The following is a 25,851-nucleotide window of genomic DNA, read 5'->3' as shown; positions in this document are numbered from 1 at the left end:
TTACTTACAATTAGAAAGCATAATTATTCCAAATTAATTCTCAGATAACTTACAATAAAGTTCAACTTAAAAGGCTAAACTCCTATTAGTTGGGATATGAAATGAACATTATGATGAATTGTGGTTGGTTCTAAGGTAATCAAAGTCAACCCACATTGTTGAGGCAATGACATATAGACTCTAACTAAGTTTAAAACTGACCATAGAATTGTGAAATAGCATTTAATAAACAGTTGTTCTATTCACAGTTAGGCCATTTCAAGCCTAAGTGTTTTATTTCTCTACTCAATACGAATGAGAAAGTAAGGCAACAAATGGGAATGATAATTTAAAACTTTTTGCAAATTGCAAAGTATCAAACCATGGATGGTGAAAAGAAACGGAGGATGCCCAGTTTCATCATAACATGGAAAAGCGAAAGGATTCTTGAAAATAAAATAAGCTTTTGTCAAACTGAAGCATGAACAGAACAATCTCAATTTTTCTAACATCATTGGACTGAGTTAAGAAAACGAAATCTAATCCAGCTCAAATGACAAACCATATAATGTGTCCCCACTCAATTTACTTGTTATTAAGCCATGCAAAGGGGTTGAACCTAACTTATAAAGCAATAAAGAAACTCACTTGAAATTTAACCCTTTGAAGGTGAAGTGTGTCTCGATGATGCCAGTTGTCTTGACTCGGGTGCGCAACACATCCTGCTGTGTGGGTATATAGTTTGATTGTGCAATTCTATCTAGAGCATTGAGGTAATAGGCAGCAGAATCATTGAGCTGATACTCCCGGGAACGTGAGAAACATAGCTCCACTCCTGGATCCTGCCATAACTTCTTCATCAATAGTACCAGTTCTGGAGTAAGCTCGCCTTCTTCAGCTGCACTAGCCAACGTGAAGAATTGCCTGGCTGCATCCTACAACCATTATATATATATATTGATATAGCAATGTAACATTTAGTTTATCTTAGCAAACATAAGATGGCTTTTTAAATATTCATGTAATTTAACAACAAATCTCAGGTCTACCCAAAATACAAAAATGGATGCCCTGCCTCAGCTAGCAGCTACCGACCAATCTCCCTTGTTTCAACTTTCTCTAAGCTTTGTGAGCAAAATAGCATATTTTACCATCTGATCTTTTTAATCAATCATTCACATGAAATAGTAGAAACAGAAGTAACATTTTCTGTGAACACACAATAAATGAGAGAAACAACAGGTGTAAAAGGTCAAATGTGACAAAGACTTAAGTGACTCATGGTTTTGTTAAAAATAATTGATATCTTAACTTACTGATGAGCTTGCTGGGGTAATGGATATGGAAGTAATGGTAGGATTGGGGTCTATGGGATGGGGTCTTGAGACACTGCATCAGTACAACATGACAGGAAATGAAGATTACAGGAAACAGGCAGCTGGAATAAAGAAAACATACGATCTAAGGCTCAGATCTCTAAGGAAGGAAGCATCCAAAAACTACATCAATGATGCAGACAATAAGTCAAAGGCTGTATGGGACATAATAAACAATGTAAGAGTTAAGAAAAAGCAAAAGTCTGAAATACATCTTCAGATAGATGGTGAAATGGTCCATGATGCAGAGCAAGTTGCAGCACATCTAAACAAATTCTTCACTAATATTGCTGACGAAACTCTAAAAAATATCCAAAATAAGAAGGCAGCAACAAACTGTATACTAAGGTGCACAACTCATACACTTCCCCTTCTATCTCCTACAAATGAAGCAGAAGTCAAAGATGTTGTAAGAAACTTGAAATCAAAGAACTCCTCCGGAAATGATGAAATATCATCTAAACTTCTTAAACACTGTGTAAATGAACTCTGTGCCCCATTAGTAATAATATTTAATAAATCATTTGAACAAGGTCAATTCCCATCAGGTATGAAAATATCCAAGGTCTACCCAAAATACAAAAATGGATGCCCTGCCTCAGCTAGCAGCTACCGACCAATCTCCCTTGTTTCAACTTTCTCTAAGCTTTGTGAGAAAATAGTCATTAAAAGATTATTGACATACTGCAACGAACACGGCCTACTCACAAACACACAGCATGGTTTTACAAAGGGCAAATCAACAACAACAGCAATGATTAAACTCATAGAAACTGTAATCGATGACCTTGAAGAAAGAAAACTCTCAACTTGCCTCTTCCTGGACTTCTCTAAGGCCTTTGACTGCCTAAATCATAACCTTATCATAAAAAAACTTGAGGCCCTAGGCATATCTGGAACAGCTAAAGAATGGTTCAGAAGCTACTTAACTGGAAGACATCAACTAGTAGAACTACAGCACACAATAAACAATATTACAACAAGTATCTAATCTAGTACATTGCCAATAACCCGAGGTGTTCCACAGGGCTCCGTATTGGGACCAGTGCTCTTCATTTTGTTTACCAATGACATGCCGCAACATCTTCAGGACTACTGTAGAATCATCATGTATGCAGACAACACCACCCTGCTGTTAAGTGACAAAACGATTGACAACCTAGCTGTAAGCTCATATATATCTCTCAATTCAGCCTACCAGTACTGTCATAACAACGATCTAGTTGTCAACCCCACCAAAACCAGTCAAGTAGGATTTGGATATCGCAATCAAGAGGTACCACAGATTGCAAACATCACGTTGGAAAACAAAGTTAAATTCCTAGGTATAACGCTTGATAGTATGTTAACCTGGACCACACACATAGACAACCTTTGCAAAAAGCTGAACTCCTCTGTCTATGCACTCAACCAAGTCAAAGCCATAAGTGACCTAACAACAACAAAAACAGCGTACTTTGCACTGTTCGAAACGCATCTAAGGTATGGCCTTGCTGTCTGGGGAGCAGCATCCACAACAAATATCCAAAGAATCTTAGTTATACAAAAGAGGGCCATTAGGATTCTAGCTGGACTCCAGAGACTAGACACTTGCAGAGAGGCCTTCAAGTCACTAGGAATTTTAACAATTATCGGTCTTTACATACAGGAAGTTGTGATGAATGCTGATGGACAGAACATGATGAGAGGCTGTAATCTACACATGTACAACACACGTAATGCACAACTCTACAGTCTTCCAGCACACCGGCTAGCTCAATGTGAGAAAAAACCAACATACATGGGTATTAAATTCCTCAATCACTTGCCTAGAGACTTACGGACAAGGAATAGAAATAAGCTGAACAGAGGACTCCACAGCTGGCTAGTTGAACATCCGTTCTACTCCATAAACGAGTTTCTTCAACATGAATAGACTGTCCAACAAACAACTCTTATTTTGTATAGTTTCTTATGTACTCAATCAATGATTTTACTGTAAAACTGATACCATTTCTGTTCTTGATGAACATGTAATAAAGGATATTGATTTGATTTGGGTGACCTTAGTTAAGCCAATCAACTAGGAAAGTATCTCCCCAGGGGAGACGACATATCTCAAGTGCTAATCAAGACCAATGGGGGATCTGAATCCAACCAATAGCTGGGCATAAGGTAGCCCTGCTGTCAACTGAACTCCAGGATCTAGGCTAGTGCCCCGATTGTGCACTCTTTACCCTCGGTGCCTCGCAATAGTAGTGCCAGCTCAGGCATGGCCAGTCTTGACTTGTCTTTCTGGAATCGTACCACACACATACTTTTGCATGGACTGGGAGCCTCCAATCCTATGGTGTGAAGTAACTCAAGCCTAAGGGATGCATAACGCAGGGGTAGTGTACTGTGAACGGACCCCTTGGGGATTTGGCGCTCCTCCAAGAGTAAAAAATACTACCCTTTCAACAAATAAAGGGTATCTGTGTGGCGGGTTGCGTTTAAGTGCTAGCCGCTGAGATGAAGGTGCAATAATCTTTTTAACATCAGTTTAAACTCACGAATTCGATTCGCCGATTAATATAGAGAAATAATATTTTGAAAAACGTTAAACGGGACTATACAGATCTAATTAAAAAACAACTATATGTCCTATTATTGCTATTATTTGAATTTATCTAATTATTTAATTTTCAGTGCATTCAATAATATTTAGTTAATAAAAATACTGGAATAAATATAATTTTATAATAACAAATGTAACCTACAATGATTGTTTTCCATTGGAGTTCTTTAATCCCTTCTGGGTCACTATCACTGCTGTCTGTATCAGAACCATCTCCAACTGATACAATAAAGGATTCTATGATATTGTCAATCTGGAGTTCTGCGGCTGCAAAGTCCTTTTCGATTTTCTCCACGTGCATGCACTTTACTGACAATTCTACTGCGCCCATACTTGTATTCTCAGACAACTTTCTTTAGCTTGAAACCTAGATTATGATGTAATCCTTTTAGCTAGATAACCTTTGACTTCGACACAAATTAACTCTGGGATTGAGGTCTGGGTGGTAGGGCGGAAGTCGTAAGATTTCATGACCCTCCAGTAAGTCTTGGTCAGCGTCTCCAGCAAGACCCTCCTACAGGGCATGTCTTGATTTATATAGCTGAACAAGTTTGTACAGTTCTGGTAAAAACATATTGTCGCTGAATGGCATTCCTTTTTTGAAAGCCATAATTTTTTCATATCTTGCTTCATACTTTTCGAAGTAGGAGGCTTATCAATTTGTTTATTGTGGTAGGGCGCATTATCGATGATTCGTTGTAAATTTGGCAACACTTTTTTCTTCATCCATTTCACAAATATTTTCCCTTTCACGTTGTCGTGGTAGTCCCCACTTTGGTTGCTTCCTTTAACATGTAAAAGAATTAGGCACTAACCCTTTCTCTCCACCCACATGAATAATTATCAGTCTCTCGCCCTTGTAAATCGAAATTTGTAACTCTATTTGAGCCATCAGACCAAGTTTGGTTAAATATGTGAGACAATGGTATATAAGACTCATCTAAATAAACTATTCGGCATCCTTGTTCCCTGTAATGTTTCAATGATCTGAAATATGTTATCCTTTTCTTTCAGATTTCTGGTTTTTCATTTAATAATTTCTTCTTGTTTGCTGTCCTTCGCCAAGTAAACCTCAGATCCTTTAATATCCACCTCAAACTTTTCTCACAGCCCTGGAACTTTATTTTTTCCTTTAGCGTGTCCCTCAATAGTTTTGCAGTCAATATCCGATATTCTACAATGTGAAATTGTACACTAGTCTTCTCACTACACACTTATCGAGTCATCTAAATAAGTAATTATTCTACGTTGTCGGCTTTTTATTGTGCAGTAAAACTTGCTTCACACTGATTACAAACCTTCAATTTTTAAGCCCACTGTTTATTTGAGCCACAACTCGGACTGATAAAACAGCAGTTCTTTGACGAGCCTTCGACAACGGAATATTAACGGTTTGATGGTCTGTCTCTTCCTTCATAAATTTATAAACATTACTCACGATTTCGGGAATTATTCTACCTTTGATTTTCGACTTTAACTCACCAGACATTATCAGTAAAAACAAAGGTTTAACAACCACCACACTCAGCACCGTCACAAAACAGAATTATTTTTAGCGGGTGAGATGAGTTTATTGCGTTAGTATGATTCCGAGTAAGGGGGATGTCATCGATGAGTTATAACAAATGTTTTTGGGACGCAGCGCATAACGCTACCCCGCCACCCCTCTCGCCTATCACCACACTCTCAAAACCATGTTTATTTACAAAATATGAGTATATTTTACAGATTTTGTAAAAAAAAACATAATCATTTAATAATTTTTATATCTAATGGTTAATGCATTTTAAGAAAAAAAAAAAAGGCTTCTTTAGTGAGAAACATGGGTCTGTTTTTTGTCAAGAAATTTCATAAAATTTGGCTTAGTTTTAGATACTTATATAATAAGATTGTCTTCAACGTCCAGTTGATTTTTTGTGTTGTTTTTAATGTTGACCAATGTAGAAAATTCGCAGAGGTAAGATGTTGCAAAGTGCATGATGATTGTCAGAGCAACTGATGTTAAGCTTGGATACTCAGTTCTTGTTTGTACCCAGAACTTGTCAACATCTTGGATGCTGAAGGACAATTGCCAAGTCTTGTCACAGAATAGCTCGATGAGTTTGTCATGAATCAGTGAGTTTAAGTCCGCCTAGTTCACAGCTACCTGTTGAGGAGGCTAAGTACCCAGTTCCAACCGGTTTGTTGATCCTCGGGTATTTAGCTAAGGATCTGCTCTCGTATACCTTGCAAGTGAGTAGTAACCAGTTTGGACAGGTTGTCAATGTCAAGATAATCTTCATTGCTTTGATCAATGGATGTGATGAGCTCATTTGTCAGTTCAAAGTTTTCAAATATATTCTTCTCAAACCTGGTTGACCAAGTGGCCAATTTCCTTAAAAATGAACCGACTTTGTCTTGTGTAAAAAGTATGGTTTTGTCTCTTACTTGCAAGGAATGTTCAGATTGTTCAGGTGATGAAATATGCCCACTAAATGAGCAAGTTTTAACAGCCATTCATTGTTACCAAACAAACCGGCGAGGTCTTTATTTGCACCTTCAAAAAATGTATTAACTCTACAACTGGCAGTCGCCTGATTATCAGTTGAAATTAATGTTTCTGTAGTGGCAGTCGCCTGAAAATCAGTCGATTTGACACGTGCCCGTTTGACATTTGTTATAATCAATACACAAACTAAACTGCCATGATTCATATACCACTGGAATCAGAAATAGTTGCTGATTTGATCGATGTATTTTGTTTTGTTTTGTTAGCAGCCATAAGTAAATATGACATATTGAAAACGAGAGTTGTTTGTAAACAGTCGGCCATTGTTGTTGTATTGGTACCCAGTCACGTTATTCTTGTCCATCTAAAACGTAAGTTTATTACATGAAATAAGTGTTTTTATGAAATAAGTGTTTTTATATAATAAGTGTGTTTATTTATGCGTATAAATTCTCGTAGATTGTGTTTTATCAGTTTATTTTGTGATGTTATGAAGAAATATATGTGAAAAAAGGTATTAGTGAGCCTTTGTAATCTAGGCTATGTGCAGTGTTGTGATAGTTTTAGTTAGCTTTAGGATCATTTTCATATGCGATGATCATGATATAAAGCTTCTTTATTTATTTTTATATTTAATATTTTTATTTTGTAGAGCATGTTTTGTTCTATATTTTAGTGTATTTTATGAATTTTTTGAGTAATAAATAAGGTTTTGATGAATTTTATAACACAGTCGTATCCATAGCAACGAATTTAGCCGTTTTGTACTTTCTTCAGTTTAGAGTATTTCATAATTGTTTTAATAAAAAAAATGTAGTAAACTATACATTTTCTAAAACTATATAAACTTTTCAACATTTTGGGTATTTTGGAAATATTTTTTTTTCACACAATGTCTTTTATAGGTGCACCCCCACCACTTTTACATACATTTTTGTTTAATTTTTTGAAAATAAACTTAGTAAAAGAGTGATAAATTTTTTATACTTTGGGGTTTTCATTTGCATTACTAAAAAGTACAGTTCCTTGTGAAAAAAATGATATATAACACATGTAGGTTTATAATCAAATTATATTTAAAAAAATTAAAAACCAATACTACTGCAAAACACCTCAAAATGGTCTGCCACTTGAGGACATTTCAACTGCCAGTTCGAGGGTTAAGCTCAAAGCGCAAAGCGAGAAAACACCTTTCCTTGTGACAGCCACCTTGTCTCTGTCTGAAGCAAGAGACATTTGTACTTTGCCTCCATTTCTTCGCATAACTGTGATAACAATTGACACTGTAATGGCCAGCTTTTTTAAGTTCAGTGGGCATGACCTTGGTAGCTAATGCCTGGCGAGCAAAGAACAATGAACTCAAGTGGCATTAGGCATGATATTTTTCATCTGTCTCATGAAACCGCTGTCTTTCCCAGTCATTGCTTTGGCACCATCACTGCAGATTGAAATATATATTTTTGAAAGTCAATGAAGCGGCCTGTTGCGTCGTCATGTAAAGGTTCAGAAAATAAAATGACTACTTCCACACTATCATCACTTTCAAAGGAAAAAAAGAACATAAACTGCGCCAAACTCGATACGTCCGTAGACTCGACAACTGGAATGGAAATGTACACACTTTTCTCCAACTTTGTTTTCAACTGATCCTTTATGCCTTGAGCCATCTCAGTAATGTGCCTCCCCACAGGATTGTTCGACAGAGAGATGGTGGAAAGCTTCTTAGCTGCATCCGGTATGATCATAGAGTTTACAAATCACTTTATTTTCAATAACATTTACAAAATTTACAATGTCAGCTGCTCACATTGTATGGGATATGGGATCATAGTTGAAACTATATCCTGAGCAGCAGGTAGAATGAGCTCTTCAGCAATCGTGTGTGGCTTACCTTTCTCTGCTATTCATAAAGCCACTTGATACAATGCTAGCAAAGCACTTTTGCTCATATTATTTCCTACTACTGGATTTTTCTGGTAATCTAAACCAGTTAACACGTTAAAAAATATGTGCTAGCTTATTTTTAAAACTGGGATGTTTACTTTCTAAATGGCAAATAATCTTGGAAGGTGTCATACTCTCAGCTGATAACAACTCGCTGCAAATAACACACTGTGGCCGATTTCCGGGCACCGTAAATTCATACTTCATACAAATGTCAGTATACTTTCTCACCATTCCCCTCTTCTGTTCATGATCACCATGAGAAGTTGAAGGCCCTGCACGCTTAATGAACTTATCCATAGTTAGAACAAAATAAAGAAATACACGACCGACCGAACAGACCAAGAGACGTCTGACTTTTGCAATTGTGGCTTCATTTGATCTCAGTTGTCTTGTTATTAACAAGAGGAGATCCAAAGTAGGCTGGTGGAGCTATAAACTAGCCTCTTTGAGGAAGAGAGTCAGGGCTTTATTCAGGACGGCAACTAAAAAGGTTGTACAGGAAGAATTTCCGTACTGATATTGACAGTGTGCAAGGCTTTGAAAGCTATTAGTAATAAAGTAGAAATCTCTGCTCTCTATATCACCATATTTCCTAGATTACGAATTATATATACCTAATCAGTATTGTACCCCTCACTAGTGAACAATGGACAAAAATGGCAATATCCTCTCAACAATTCCTATCATAAAAAAACTGTATTTAGTATCTGGTGTATTGCTTTGAGAACAAGTTATTTTCGTGATTCTATGCAACTACCTCTACTTCATCACCTTGGCCTGTGGGCTCAGGCGCAGTAAGAGAGTTACAGTTCCTCGCATGCTTATATTCACAATATATAAGATCTTTAATTAACATTTTGAAAGAAGTTTAATTACAATTATTATTAATTTTAATTACACATAATTATGTTTTGTTGTGTCAGAGTCAGCTGACATTATTTATTTTTATAGAAAAGACTTTTTTTTAAGTGGTTTGTCCATTTATAGTACAGTTCTATAAAACAACACTATTCTTTAAAACGGAGAAGCTCAAAACTACTGATTGTCAATTCCAATGTTTTGTACCACATGTAAAACGTATTTTTCTTTCTTTTGACCAATTGTAGTTTTGTGTAATTCGTGGTCAAAAATACCTGGCCTCTTAATTAACTTCTAAGATTAGATGTTGACTGTTAATCATTTAATACAATGTAATACAGTATTATAGTAATGAGTATACACACAGAGAGTATTTTACTATATTATCCTTTCTCTGTTATCTACCTATACTATTTTTCAGTCTTTTAGTTGAAAAAAATCAAACTTACCGCTTTGCTGGGATCTGCAAAGTCGATTCTGAGCTGACCCATTGCTCTGATTATTGCCATAAGGCTCTGTATAGTGTTACTATAGACGACAGGCCGGTACTGCTCACATTCCTCTTTGGAGTAACCAGTTTCATGTATTATTTTCATCTGTTTTACAATCGTACTTTTCCCTGATTCTCCAGCACCTATTTAAAATATAAAAACAGTTAAGTTAAACACAAAATAAAATAAAGCAATGCAACAATATTGAGATATTCTTTAATGCCATAAAAGCATTTGATAGTGTTTTAAATAGTTCACAACAGCTTGAAGAATCTTAAACTGTAAGGCAAGAAGCTCAGCTTTTATTAGTACAAGCCGTTACTATTTTAACTAGTATTTAATACAAAATCAAAGGTTGATTCATCTGCTGTTAGTCAATTGACAGCGTTTCTTAGGTGTTAAATGTCTGAATCATGATCTCTCCTAAACCATATCAGTTTTCATACATCCTTTTCAGCTTTCATTTGAAGCGATGAAAAGCAAAACATGTTGTCAAAAACTGAAAAGAAAAAATGAAAATTGTGAAATCAGCTAAGACACACGCAAAAAAAAAACGAACTGTCTATCAAACTTTTCCAATTGTAAGTCAATGCCACTATTATTACTGCCACCATCGATAACAGACAATATTTTTTGAAAATAGACAATAGTTTTAATGCCACTAAACACTGTTTACATGCCATGTTAAAAAGGTACAATTCCAGTACATTACATATTTTATATTAACCCTTTGGACGCCAACGCCCAAGGCTGCCGCCCTACCCATCATGCTAGCGCCCGAACCAACTGTACTAGCCAAAACCGCCAGCCCTGTTTTGACGTTTTTGTAACCTATTACGCTTTGCTCTGTATTATCCTTAGTTTTTATGTTAATTGAATGTTTATTTTTTTATTTGTAGGAGATGATATGCGCTATCGAATAGTGTTATTACAAATAGTATTTAGAATGGAACTACATTGTTTATGATGTGGTAATGCCTAACCAAAACATTTGTTTACATAAAATTTCACTTCAGGCCAAAATATTGGTACGAAAAAAAATATTTTTACCTATCGGTGATATTTTTATTCGTTACAGATATTATATCTAAGACTGCTCACAAAAATTCAGAACTGAAAGTTGAAAAATAGTTTCACAAAAAATACTTTTCATTAGTGTTGATATTAGAAAAATGGTAGGCTACTATAACTAGAATTAATTTTACAGTAGGAAATACGTTACATACTTACATAGTATTAAAATGAGAGCATCTTCTCACTACTATAAGTCTATATCATAGATTTTCTTCAAAAAAGTAAGAAAAATCTTTATCAACAAAATAATTATTTACAAATATATTACATTTGTCACTTCTAACATGTGTGTTTAGGGAAACACAATGGGTGGACACTAAACTGAACAAAATTGATTACAGATAGTCTTATTTACTTCTAAAATAGTCCTAAACAGTTTAAACAGACTCTTCAAGTTAAAAAATAACTTTTAAAAGATGTTTTTCTCAAACGGCTGATCAATCGGACGTTGGCGCTTTGCGCCCGGACCTCGGCGGTCCGATCGATCGAACGTTGGCGTTTTTCGACTAGACTTCGACGGTCTGATCAACCGGACGTTGGCGTCCAAAGGGTTAAGTCAGTTACAGTTTTTCAGATTGATAGGACAAAATTCATGTTCTAACTACATGGGCATTATAGTTTTATGTATGTAGTACAAAAACACATTAAAATGCCAAAAGGACATACAATACACATAACATTTAAACACTATGTTAAAATAAGACAAATCTGGAAGAACAAGGTAACAATTAACTAACAGATAGAATAGAGGCTAGATCATCATGATTGCAATTCATGTATTCAAAAATTAAGTACAATGTCTGATCTTTGAACCATATAGTTAAAAATGTTAACAGTTTTTTAATGCAAATTTCTTATAACTAATGGTAACTTGTGATCTGCTGGTGTACATGTTAATGGTTTTAGAAAGTCTAACATGTGGAGTTACTATACTCCACATATAAATATCTGTATTTTTACCAATTTAGATTTAGATTTTTTCCATCTTTTTAAAGGGGGCAGTCATAACTTGAATACTTTGGCTTTATACTTAAATTTTTTAATGAAAAAAGAATAAAACTCAAAATGTACGGCTTTTATACTTGCGAACCGAAAACACAAAGACAGCACAGAGGTGCAGTATTGGTTCATTCAGGATAAAGTAGAATATGTGTATCCTAGTGATATATTTAGAGTAGAATACACAAGAGTGGACCTTCCAGTTAGGAAGTGCTAACATAAGGCTTGAAGAGTTTTTATGAAGAGTGCACGTCACACACTGTAAATAAAGTTTGACGTTTTGGACAAAATATTGTTCGGATTCATGAACAAAGGACAGGTATTCATGAAAATTATAAATATCAATTTCACCTCAAAAATATTACATTACAGCTACTTTAAAATTATTGTAATAAAGATAGTGATGTGACCCAAGGCTTAGATTCTGACAACCCCCACAGTCTGCAACACATGGGGAAGGATACCTGAAACTCTGATCACCTACTCTTCAGATTGACTTCTAAGCAAGATTCTATGACTGCATAACTTGAACATTGAGAGTCCCATTTGTATTGCTCTTAAATAGACATAACGTTCTCATCTAGATTCTGGCAGCCTAGTCTTTAAATAGGAGTTGCAGCACAAGACTTGGACACTACCATTTATACTGACAATACTTGTTATATGTACACAAACAAATACTTGTATTCTCCACCAAATAGCACTTAGAATTGGAAACTTTTAGGATTTATTTAGAATAAAAGCTATTTGCTTGAGATAGCACACTACCTCACACGCATATTCCATCTCACACTCTCCATAGCCAATAGGATTCTTGGATGGCCTGCTATTAACATTTTGATTCCGGTCATTTTTTGCAAAATATCTTCCAAAAATCCAGGTGATTAACTGCAATGTATTTTCTAAAATGCCAGGACTATTTTGCCAACCTTTGTAAAAACATTATTCAACCAATATTCAAGATATACCATTCTTTTTACTCAGCATAAAATATATTTCATATACAATAATGACTATGATACATATTTATTTTTGTTAGATATGCTAAAAATAACACGTTCAAAAACATTTTCCAAATCATTTTCGGCTTTTTATTTATGAGAGATAATTATTTTAATAAAAAGGAAATACTTAAATGATTACTTTATACTAATGTGCAGTTAAAAGTAAACAAGCACACCAAATTTCACTACTTAATTTCAGTGAATAAGTAAAATATAAGAATTTTTATAACTTTTGTGTGTTTATCAAATATTGAACTTTTATTTAAGATTAGCCTAAATTGGGCATCACGTAAAACACTAACATAAAAGAAACATAAACATATAAAGTAAACTACTAAAAATAATGAAGTAATAAAATCAAACGAAACTGCAATACTCACTCAATAATAAACTGTGTAGTTTTCATTTACAGCTAATTTAAATATAAAAGTACAGCAAGTTACACAGCCACATATTATTATACGTTCTATAACATTTTGTAAAATACTTTATAAAGTTTAGTTCACAAGTCTATTAGAAAGATAAATTCTTTTTATAATGGAATTGTAAGTTTCATTACGTTTTATATATTTTATGTCAGTATATACAGTTGTTGGGATTTTATATAGCCTAGATATCTTTTACATCCATATACAGGGTGGCTTTTTAAATAGACCACCATTATGATCTAGGAAAATATAAATCTTATTTCAAACTTTAAACTTTTCTTCTTTTTTAGAGACGTTTAAAGTGAATAATTAATAAATTATTTATTTCCTAAAAATAAAAATAATAGTATACAAAGACAAAATCATATTACAAATCTATACTAACATAAAATAACATTCTGTTATGAAAAATTTAATTTTGCTTCAGAGCTGCTTTTGCAATAGTTTTGTGTTCTAAAGGAGCAAGGAAGGGTATTTTGAAAACATTCACCCCATGAGTAATTACCATATTGAGTATTGATTTTACATAAGCATAATATATAATTTTTAATAAATTTCTGGTAAGTATATAACACAGAAAACAAACAATAAACCTAAACGCACAGTTTGTTTTGCATGTATAATACAAATCACATCATACGATTATCAAAAACCATGTGCAAGTATTTATACTCACTCACCCTATAAATAAATTTACACAAATCACATCCATACCAGTCACCACGTATATAAAACCATAAATAAAAAATAAAAGTATCGCTTTAAAGGTCGGCTTGTATATAGATTGGCATATATTTAGTTTTAGTCACATAAACTGTGAGCCAAGATTGATCAAACCAGCGCTTGACAGACTGAGCTCATCCACATCTTCCACTTCCTCCAACCTTTCACCCTTAAAAAAACATAGTATTGTCGTCCATATAAAGAAAAATCTGTTCTTTATACAAATTCAATCTTTCTAGATTATTAATGAAAATTAAGAATAAGCAAGGGAACAAGAGTACTTGCAAAATGCCTTGGTTATTTTTCCGAGGGAAAGCATTTTAAGAGCTCAATCTTGAGATTCATTATGGAGTTTAATAATGAGAAAACAAAAATATTATAGTAAGTACATTTTATATAAAAAGTGTATATGTAGACTTTTTATCCTGTTTACTCATTTTATCAATAATTGTTAATTGTGTGATTGTTGTTATTTTATTGTAAATTTGTTACATTTTTATAAAGCTTACAAACTTAACAATACCTAAAATCGATCAGAACAGATAAGTTGATTTATAATGCTTATAATTTTATTTATAATATAGCCAAAACATTTCTAGCAATCTTCAAATAAAATCACACATAAAAATCTAATAACAGTTGATAGATGGCTTTCAAAATTTATTTGAGTATTACATTTTATAAACAAAGTCTTTCTTAAACTATCAGTGTACATTAAAGAAAAAAAAAACTGCTTTCAAAAACAAATAATGAATATTTATTAATAAACACCCTATCAGTAGAACACTGGTGTTTTAAAATGACACATAAAAATGATATAACCACTGATCCATGGCTGTCCAAATATATTTGACAATAGAAACTATAAAAACGTCTTTCTTAAACTATGTGTGTGAATTACATAAGCAAAAACCGCTTTATTAATAAATGACGAATATTTACAAGACGTCCTGCCAGTAGGACGTTTAGTGCTCAAAGGTTAAATTACCATCTGGCCTTAACCTCTTGACTAGATGCTCCAAAAAATTTGACATTGATCATGTCATAAAGCTCTTAAAGTCATTACCTTGGGTGTGTAATTTTTTTAAACCACAATTTAAAACGTGTCATTTTTAACATACAGTTAATTGAATATATTTTGGTAATTTATCGTGGCCGGCAACAGCTCTTAACTTGCAGGTCTTATTGGATCATAAGTTTCCGAGTTATGAATTTTCAAAGTTCCAATTTGGTTGAAAGGGGCCAACCAAAATGACCATTTTATCCTTGTTATCGAAATAAAAACTAGAAGTTTGTGTTCGTAAATTATTTGCTTTATGTCTAAATAAATATGCGAAATTTTAATATAGGGCTAACTACAGTTATTGCAGCTCTACTAGTTATTTGCGGTGAACTTTCAAACTCGGATATCTATACTTTCTCATCCCAGATTAGTCTCAGTTAATATTTGTATTCATGATAGTTGAGTATTAAAACTTATGAACTAAAATAAAATTACGATAAAATTAATATTAAAAAGGATGGATGTTCACTTTAACCACGTAACCTAACAATTCAAAATCACTTTAAACAATTTCTTAAAATAGTATACTTTCATTTTCAAAAATAATTTTTAGGCGGTTGAAAACAATATATTGCACAAAGTTATTTAAGAGTTTCAATTTTAGTTTATATCTCAATTAGTCCGACAACCCACGTGATCGGAAGGGATTGGGGTTTCTGTGTGGGGTAGGTATATAAGGTGTATACAACAGAGTTATCAACATTCATACAAGAATTTGAGCAGGAAGAATAAGTCTGCCAACTGCATTTGAAGGTAGTTTAAGAGCTTTCCAGTACTTTTTTCTGATTTTCGTAATTTTGTCCAAAGTTTCTACCTCCATGGTAAAGATTATTCATTGTTTTTCTTTGTTATTTCATTACATTAGATTTGATTGCGTAGCCATTTATACAGAAATTTGCTAGACATTGTTATTTCTTTTTTAGGTGATAGTGAGTGGTTTTTCTGCACATTTGATATAAAAATTTGTGTCATGAGTGCACTTTAAAATATATAAAATAGTATTATGTCAGAATGAACGAAAAAGACTTTTTTTAATCTTTTTTTTTTAACTTTGTAATGGGGCTTTCTATTCTTTGAGCACTTTAACAGTAGGAGCCACTGCCTAGCTAAGTAGAATAATATGGTTCAAAGGTGAGTTTGAATAATTTTTAGCTCTCAAGCATTAATTAGGCTGTCAGACTTTGAAGTGTTATATTTTATTGATCGGTTCTATTTCAAAGGACGTTTTGAGTTTGTTGCCATTAGCCCGGAGCAGCACCGAAGGGCCGTGCAGTGGCTGGAGGCATTACTGTCAGCCAGTTCCATTACTAGTTTTTTAATTTACAGGCTTTCCAAAATTTAATTGTTTTCTTTTGTTTACTTTTTAAGCATTTTCCTTTTGAAAAAACAACAAATATTGTGAAGAGGTTTAAGAACACATTTACTAAAAGCATTGCTAATAGTGGTTATTTCCCCCTAACTCTGTATAAAGTTTTGTTCAGGACGAGAATATTACATTAATAGTGTTTAAATGATGATTGGCAACTCCAGCCAATAATTTTACTGATACCTCCATTGACTTCATATCACAGATACATTAGGGTAGTTTTTTCAATAATACTTCCATCTAAATATTTGAACTTTTCCAACACTGATTTCTAATAATCTGTACATGTTACAAAAACCTATAGCCTATACTATTAGGGTACTAGGAAAATGAGATAGGTATTGTTTGTTTAATTTACAAGATTGCCTAGCCCAATACATCCAGATTCAAATAACCTAATGTGTAATTTTATGTTAAGAATATTTTAAGTATACTAAAACTTGAGACATATGATAAAATACTAGGAATATCTCCATTAACTACGAATTACTTTAAAAATTTAGATGTAAAGATGACACATCAACCTGTCTGACTAACTTCACAACTAACCTAATAACAGAAGCTTCACTTCTCTAGCTGCTCTTTCTCCATCAGCACGTAGATCTTTGTCGATTTTCTTTGAACGCTCAACAGCCTCTTTCTCTCCCGAAGAACTTATAGCACAACCCATTTTTATTTATTTTAATAACTAATTCATAATCACCACTCACAACTACTTCCACACTCGGGTGTTTAGTGTTTACTACCACCACCTATTTCCCATGTTTCGTTTCAAAATTCCTTCAGTTAGTAGTGAGAGAATACAAACATGTATGGGTTTTTTTTTTCACTGCATAAGTACTAATGTATTACTAATATAACAAACTTATGTTAGATAGTTTTACAATTTTAGGTATTATGCTCTGATTGAAGTTGGTTTTAATAGACCTAAATCTCTTATGGTTAAAATAACTTTCACGTGTGATAATACAGAATTAAAGTGATTAACTGAACTAGTCTAGGTAGCGTATTTCTTCTGTATTTCGTTTCTATATATTCAAAATGCTCTAAATTCAGACTACCCGGGTTTCCAATGAATGTCGCTGGCAAGCTATTGTTCATCTAGGAATAACAATAATAATTTTAAAAATATTACTATTTCAAAATAGGTATAACAGCGTTGTAATTATTCATTACAAATACGTTGATTAAATATGTTTTATTTTTCAAGTAGCTGTTTCCCTATTAAGGTCCAACTTTCTGAACATGGTAGGAACTGTTTTGAAGAAGAGTTTTCACACCTATCTCAAAAACTGTCGAGCCACACTCAGCTTAATACCACTAATACGGAGATCTGGTTCAAATATTTAGGATTTATGATTTCGTTCGATGATATATATATATATATATATATATATATATATATATATATATATATATATATATATATATATCCGCTAAATGAGTTTTTACGTGCTACAAAGAAAATTTCAGGTCAAAAAAGTAACAAAGGACAAATTTTATGCTAAGTTCGCACACTAATTAGCCAACTAAGCCAGTAGGAAAATTGGGTGTAATGGCAAACAAGAAGCCAATACGGAGGAGTAGCTAAGCAGCTAACCTTTTATGTCATAGCTAAAGGAGCAACCCCTTTAATGGGTAGAGATTGGATTCGTGATTTATAAATTCTAATAAAAATACCAAGTAAAATTAGTAATGTGGTCAATTCTAACTCAGATCATAACAAGTCATTTTGTAACTTATTAGATCCAGAATATAAAATTGCAAATTGTTTGTATCAAAAGTTTCCCAAGGTTTTTACAGGTGCATTAGGATGTTACAAAGGTAAACCGGCTAGGTTAGAGTTAAAAACAAATGTTTTATTTAGATTTCTGAGGTCTATACCAATTCCTTTTGCACTAAAAAGTAGAGTTGAGGCTGAAATAGATCGGTTGGTGGAGGAAGGTATTTTGTCACCTGTAAGTAACAGAGAATGGTTACTTGGAATGGAAATGGAATGGAAATCATGGTGTTCATAAAGAGAAGTTATTTGAAGTTTATGAAAGATTGAGAGATAATGGTCTGACAGTGAGTAAAAATAAAAATGTGATTTCTTTCGCATATCAATAGAATACTTATGTGTTAAGTGAGGATGGCCTAAGCACATCACCGTCTAAAATTAGAGGTATAGAGGACACACCTATTACCTCTAATATCACTCATTAAAAGCTTTACCTAACATATCTGCCATTGCAAGCCCTTTTTTAAAATTTGTTGAGGAAAGATAGTATTTTTGACTGGTCGATCCCATGTAAAGAAGCATTCAAGCTAATTAAACGTAAATTGGTGTCAGCACCAATAGTACACATTTAGAACCTAACTTACCTGTGAGCCTAGATATGATAGTTCTAATTATAGTTTGCAGTGTGTGATAAGCCAGACACATAAAGATTCTGAGAAAACAATTTGTTACGCATCGTGTACATTGTCAAAAGCCGAACTGGGTATAGTGTCATTGACAAAGAGGCACTAGGTATTAATTATATGATAGAAAATGTAATAAGTAATAATAATAATAAATAATTTACTAAGAAAATGTAATCAATATTTATATGGTAGGAGGTCTGCCTTAATTACTGATCGCAAGCCATTATTATCCATCTTTGGACATAAAAAAGGTTTACCTATTTATGCAGCAAGCAGACTTCAGCGCTATGCAATATCATTGACTATAACTATGACTATGATATTAAGACTTAAATCTCAGGCGAATGTAAATGCTGACTGTTTACTTAGACTGTCTTTGAATGTGAAATAATTTCAGTTTGAGTCGGAGGATGTTAATTATGTTGGTACTTATTTACATTTCATACAGAAGAATGACATACCTGTACATTTTAATTTTTTTAAACACAGAAAGATGCATTGTTCAATTAAGTGTATAGTTATATATTAAGCGGTAGGCCAAACAACATACCGGATATTGACGATGATTTAAGGGGGTTCGGTATCCAAAAAATGAAATTTTTATAAATTTTCGTGTTTTAATATTTTATTATTCTATGACTAATTCCTGACATTTTAATGCAAAAACTATTAAAATCCGATGATGGGAACTATTTTTATTTTTATTTTGAAAAATATACTACATGCCAACAATTTAGTGTTTCCATTGCAACTGAAGTATTTGTTATAGTAACACAGTTGTATTCTTCCTGCTGTCATCATGAACTAGATAAAGCCTATTTTTACAGACCTAAGTGCACCTGATTTGCTTCGTAAATGTCTCCACGGTAAGTCACAAAACCCAAATGAGTCCGTAAACCAAGTAATCTGGTCTCGCCTGCCAAAAACTCTCTTTGTTGGCATACACACCTTGCACTTAGGAGTGTATGATGCCATAAGTTCCTTCAATAAAGGAAATATGGCAAAATGTATGGTTTTACAACATCTTGGAATGACTGTTGGACATAATTTTTGTGAAGCAATGAAAAAGCTGGACATAGCTCGCTTACAAAAAGCTCAACGCATGGCTACCGAAGTCGCAAAAAAATCAAGGCAAGCTCGCTCAAGTGCCAAGAGGAAGCTGGAAGATCAGTGGGAAGAGTTGGAGGATCCTGATAACCCTAGTTATGCGGCTGGATGTCATTAATATTATAATAAAGTTCAGTGAATTCACTTATTTGATGTGTGTTGCCTTTAGCTGCGATTTCCCGAAAATTAACTTTTTTATCACTTATGTACCTTTTTCTCAAGATTCACTGATCAGATTAACATTAAAAAAATACACATGTAATTAAGACCAGTACACACATTTAGAGCAGAAGACATTATAAAAATCTATTTTAAATTTTTATTAAAAAAATTATAATTATAAATTATTTTACAAAAAATTAATACATTTTTTATTTACAACAAATTAAATAAAAACTTCTTTTTTTTAACTTTGTTTCGCTCTAAATGTTAACAAAGGTCTAAATAGTAGTGTCCTAAAGTTTGATGATGATAGCTTTAAAGGTTTCTGAGAAGAAGGTACATAAAATTGGGCAAATTAACATGGGAAGGATAGGGCATACCGAACCCCCTTAAGGCCGTATTTTAAAAGTGAACTAGCTGTTGAGAACGGTATCATTGTTTGGGGTCATAGAATTGTTATACCTCAATGTTTACATAAATCATTATTAGTTTAATTACATTGCGGATACCTTGGCATGGTCTAAATGAAAGCTATGGCACGTTCGTATTTTTGGTAGCCTGGTTTAGACTCAGACAAATAGAATATCTCTCTCACTTTGTTTGTCAGTGCGTCAAAATCCCAGCAAGTGTAACTTACACGTGTAGGAAATTCCCAAAAAACGTGTGGGAGCGATTACATGTTGATTTTTTAGGACCTATAAAAAATAATCTATACCTTATCACAATAGATGTGCATGGTAAATTATTGGAAGTAGAAGAGGCAAGCTCAACTTCAGCTATGAAACGATTTCAAAATTGACACCACTATTTGCGCGATTTGGTCAACCACAACAAATAGTCTCGGACAATGGTCCACCTTTCAGATTGTGTTAATTTAAAGAGTTTTTAAGATGCAGTGGCATTAAGCATACCTTATCACAGCATTTCCACCCAGATACTGACGGTTTGGCAGAAAACTCTGTAAAAAATTAAAAAAAAAGAATCAAATTAGCTATATTGGGTGAAAAATGACGTTATCTGGAAACATCATACTGACCAGATAATTAGCTTAAATAGCAAGATAACCACACCTGCAATTGGATTAAATAAGGAAATGCCATCTGATCAATTGTTATTGCCGAAGGAGTCAGGTGACAGGATGTTAGCAAGTGGGGTATCAGCTTATCAGCTGTTCAGGGGAAGAGGTCATCGCGCTCTTCTTCCCATCAATCTAGCAGTTTGTACGCTAAGAGTAAGTCTGACGTAACTCTGAGTGACGTCCCCACAACTATTCCTAACCACGACGACTGGTAACAGCTGATAGTCTAAAACAAGCACTAGAGCGGCGATATCTAGCCCGAAAGAGTAGACAAGTAGAAAGGTTAAGTTTGTAAATATATTAATAGATGAATAATATTTCTTTTACTTGTATTTAATGTTAATATTATTATGTGTTACTATGTATGGTTTGTTTACCCATAAGTCTAGAAATTGTTAAAACTCATGAATTCAGTGTTTCCTGTAGTCAACAAAGCTAAGGGGTGGAAATGTAGCATATTGATATACGGTTGTATTATTTTCATTATAGAAATAATATAATAATAGAAATAATGTTGGTACCACTGATTAGCAAATAAACCAGCCGTGGCTGACCAACCATCTGTTTCCGTCTTCCCTCTCCTTGTCAATAACCAGATGCCGTTACGTGAACATATCCCAGGAAGGCTTCGGTTTTTAATTAAAACACAGTATATTATATAATCTTGCCAATGTATGTATTTTGTGAGTGGCATTTAAACGTGATTATAACAGAACATTACAATAGTCACCTTAAATATCAACAAAATAATTGCCTTATGACATAATGATTTTTATTAAAAGATTTATCAGGACCTGGTATACCAAAATTTCTTAAGAACAAGTGTCTGCACCAAAGAACGCAGCCCCAAACGAGAGGTAGTATACAACGTAGTATAGTATAGCATAGAAACTAATTCCCAAAGACAATTTATGAAAGACTTGAAACTTTTTGAAGATTAGGTGTATATGACTGTTTTGACCTTCAATGATGTGGTTTTTAAGTAAATTAGCCATTTATAAACTTCTAGACATACAGTTAAGCTTTAAAGCAGTAAACACGTTCTGCAGCTTTGACATTTTGCGAAAGAAAATAATCGAGAAAACAGCAAAAATCCAGCGCAGCCAGAATTGCGAGACAAAAGAGAAAAATAGACCAGGAGGAAGAAGAGATTCAATCACAGGATACTGACTATAGTACAGCGATGTTTTAAGAATGCCACACTCATCCTAAGGTATGATTTGAATTTAAGAAGGCGCAGTGCCCCCCAACGATCTTCACTTTAATCTCATATAACCAACGTTAATTTCAAACAATCGTCCAAAGGGGACGGATGTGAGGTATTTCGTGAAATATGGTGAGAAGTTAGTCATTGGGCAGTGATTTTTTATTATATTATTTAATTACGCTGGATGTATGTATATCACATTGCTAGCTCAATAAATTTATAAACATTTCAATCAGTTGAAACCGATTTTCAAGTAATTAATAATTCTGAAAATCCTCTCATTATATTCCGTTTTATCATTAAAGTACATTACGTTAATAGTTTTGTGATATTTTAATTAATGACCTATATCTGGAAAAATAAATTTTAGCATAATAACTACTGCAACAAATACTAGCTAAGCAGTTCTTATAAGAGGGTAGTATTCAAAATAACAATAGATTGAACTGTAACTGTGATAACCTTGAACTCATGATGTTTAATCGCTTCAAAATATAGACTAAAGTACAGCGGCAGGAGTTAGCTTGCGAAGTAGTATATTGTATGAACTCTTCTTATCTAAACAAGTAAATACATTACAAATGAGCTAATTCAATATATTTCTTACATTAATTCCATAAATACGCTAAAGTAACTAAAGAAACGATTGCAACATGTTTAGAAGTAATTTTTTTTAAGCCAATAAGTTTCTCAGAGAAAACCAACCGGCGTACGACTGACTGATTTGGTTCCAGGATGGGCAAATTGACAGTTTGTGTTGCACTAAAACTGATCGAGATGAATTTAGAGGGCCAGATGATCGAAGCGTTCGGATACAATACAACAATTCGAGGAATTGTTCATTTGGAACACAGACACTCATGCAACCCAGCATACAGTATGCTGCACTTGTTGAGTTTCCCTTGCCTCTATGTTTTACAGACAATACCTTTCTGTCTCTCTAAATGTGCTCTCAACGTGGCATGACGTGCACGATTATGAAAATATAGGAAGATGCATCTCCGTATTGGCAAGAGATAATTTTGTCAACAGTTAGCCAAATTATATCAAAAATGATTTAATGCTCAGCTGAAATGCATTTTAGCATCTCATGAATTTTATAGTGCTGTCAAGTTTTTGGTATTTCTCTGTAAGACCCATGAATTCGAAACGGAGGTCTGGTATATAAATCGATTGTATCATGAATGAGAATGGATGAATGGTTGTGTTCATTGTACTTTTGAAGGTGATATTGTGAATAATGGCTAAATTTTATCTTTTGACAGTGGCTGTGGATTATAATTTAATGTGTACTGGTAGTAAATAATCGGATTCATTGAAAAGCATTTGATTTATGACTTTGTTTCATAATAACCCTGTTATAAAACATTTTTACATTAAGTCAGTTTGCATTATAATTATATATTTATTTACTTAACGTTAATTTACATTTATAACAATAGCACTAAAAATGTGCAAAGAAATTTCAGTTTAAAATAATAAAATATCAAGTAAGATTCACTTATATTTTTTTTATTGGGGACCATTTCACTGAGAGGCAGAAAACCTTGGAACCATGCATTGTATACGCACACAACATGGTTTTTATTGAAAGCAATACAAAGATTTCTACAAAGACAGACACTGATCAAGTTTTGGTGGAAGTCAAAATGGGATGGTATCGAAAAGTTTAAAAATACGAAGCGGTAATTTATTTCTTCTATTACAGTTTTAATGTCTTGGTACACTTAAAGTCGACCGCAACACACAAATAATATTTATATCGCCAACAGAAAATTAAACAAAGAGACTGAAAGACGCCACTTTAAGGTTCCGTATATGGTTAGCGGACGCTGATTTAACCTTTTGTTTTACTGGTCTGATAGTTGGTTTTTATTGTGTAACGCTAAGAAAAATATCCATTTCGATCTTCACCAAAATTAGCGCAGCTGATGATCGATTTCTTTCTTAAGGAAAATCTCTCTATCGACATCAAAAATAACCAGATTGTGTGTTTGTCAAATTCAAATATACTCTCGGCTCTTGGACTGTAGTTTTTTTATAGTGCATAATGAAATACGAGGGCCGTTCTTTCAACCTCCAAACTCACGGCATGAAGGCCTGACAAGTGACAGTTCAGCAGTGAGCGCAGTTATGTGGTTGTAAGTTAACATCTTTGGTACCCATCGAGCACAAATCTTTTTATAGCCTAAATTGTCTGTAATAATAGAGTAAAGAGAAGATCTTGAAAGTTATGGAAATTCCAAAGACAAAGCTTTCATTGTGAATCATCTACGACTTTCTCTAAGCACTTTGTCAATTTGATCAACAAGGCCGTTTGTAGCCACAGACTTGCGTCCGTGACCTCCTTCATCGTGAACGTCAGTTCGGCCATATTTAAACTTTCTACACCATTCACGTACAACACCAACACTCACGATACTTTTTCCGTAAACACGGCACATTCTCCGATGGATTTCTGGTCCACTAGTCCCTTCTACTTGCAGAATACGAAACTCCTCGATTCATATGTTCACTGTTGAAAAGTTGGCTAATGACTAAACAAGATGTAGAATTTTTGAATCAGGTAATTAGTTAATATAGTTTAATTATTTCCATAGCATACAGTATATGTCATAAATTAATGTTAACGCACATTTGGAAAACCTTTTCACAGTTCTAATTATTGAATAGTTATTACAATATTTAAGTATTCTATTTCAAAGTTTGAAATCATAAACATTGCAGAGAGGGTCTTTCCTGAATATTTAAACTTTATGTGCTAGACTGAAAAAAGAAATATTATTGTATTTTTATCTTTGCCTTATAAAAACTGGCCACACTACTGGTTACGTGGTCAGTCAATTTCCAGGTTTTGTATTTGTAATTTCTGTTTTATGATGCTGATGGAAATAAATCATTTATTCATATTTGGCGGGTGAATCGATAGAAGAGTCCATGTTTATAAGACTGCAGCTAAGCGCAAACTAACTACTAAAACTTGGCAGAATCAATGTTGTAGTGGAAAAGATGCGCAATCTAGTCCAAGCATATCGCGGTCCTGCAACGTGTCTGGCCAACATGGCGTAAAATCAGAGAATGAAAAATGGCCCTCGTAGTGCACACAAAAGGTTACAAAATAAGTGATGTCAACTTTACAAAAATTGATTGATATTTACATCATCTGGTTGTAGGTAAAATTATAAAACTTTCGTTTCAGATTTCTGTACAGTTGTTTGATGGATTTTTACCAATCCTGTTACCTTTTCTATTATTTTTACTTAATTGCCAACACCTTCATTGAAACCGTCTACAAGTAGTTATATCATTTTGAAGTGACCAGCTACTTTTATAGGAGTATGAATGTATAGTATATAGCAGTAATTGCAAGAAACTAGACAGTGTAGGAAAACAAACTTGGATTTCTGGAATGCAGCCTTTTGGATAGAATCTCGATTAGGATATTCTTGAGTCTGGCCAAGCTCACCGCTCGGCCGAGTGGTGAGGGGGTTTTGGTTTA

General features: G+C 33.7%; 1 protein-coding gene across 1 annotated transcript in view; it reads right to left on the bottom strand.

The window, feature by feature from the left end:
* The window catches only part of LOC124369285 (guanine nucleotide-binding protein G(i) subunit alpha), a 37,095-nt gene extending 19,910 nt beyond the window's left edge, over positions 1 to 17,185 (bottom strand). The window contains exons 1-3 of the mRNA XM_046827205.1: positions 16,942 to 17,185; positions 9,694 to 9,878; positions 628 to 914 (exon numbers count right to left, since the gene is read on the bottom strand). Of these exons, the coding sequence (XP_046683161.1) occupies positions 628 to 914; positions 9,694 to 9,878; positions 16,942 to 17,062 (593 nt within the window). The 5' untranslated portion in view covers positions 17,063 to 17,185. The remainder of the gene's footprint in view (positions 1 to 627; positions 915 to 9,693; positions 9,879 to 16,941) is intronic.
* Between the last annotated feature and the right edge of the window lie 8,666 nt (positions 17,186 to 25,851).

The sequence above is a fragment of the Homalodisca vitripennis genome, chromosome X (assembly GCF_021130785.1).
Source record: "Homalodisca vitripennis isolate AUS2020 chromosome X, UT_GWSS_2.1, whole genome shotgun sequence".
Taxonomy (NCBI): domain Eukaryota; kingdom Metazoa; phylum Arthropoda; class Insecta; order Hemiptera; family Cicadellidae; genus Homalodisca; species Homalodisca vitripennis.
This window is presented reverse-complemented; position numbering and strand designations above follow the sequence as displayed.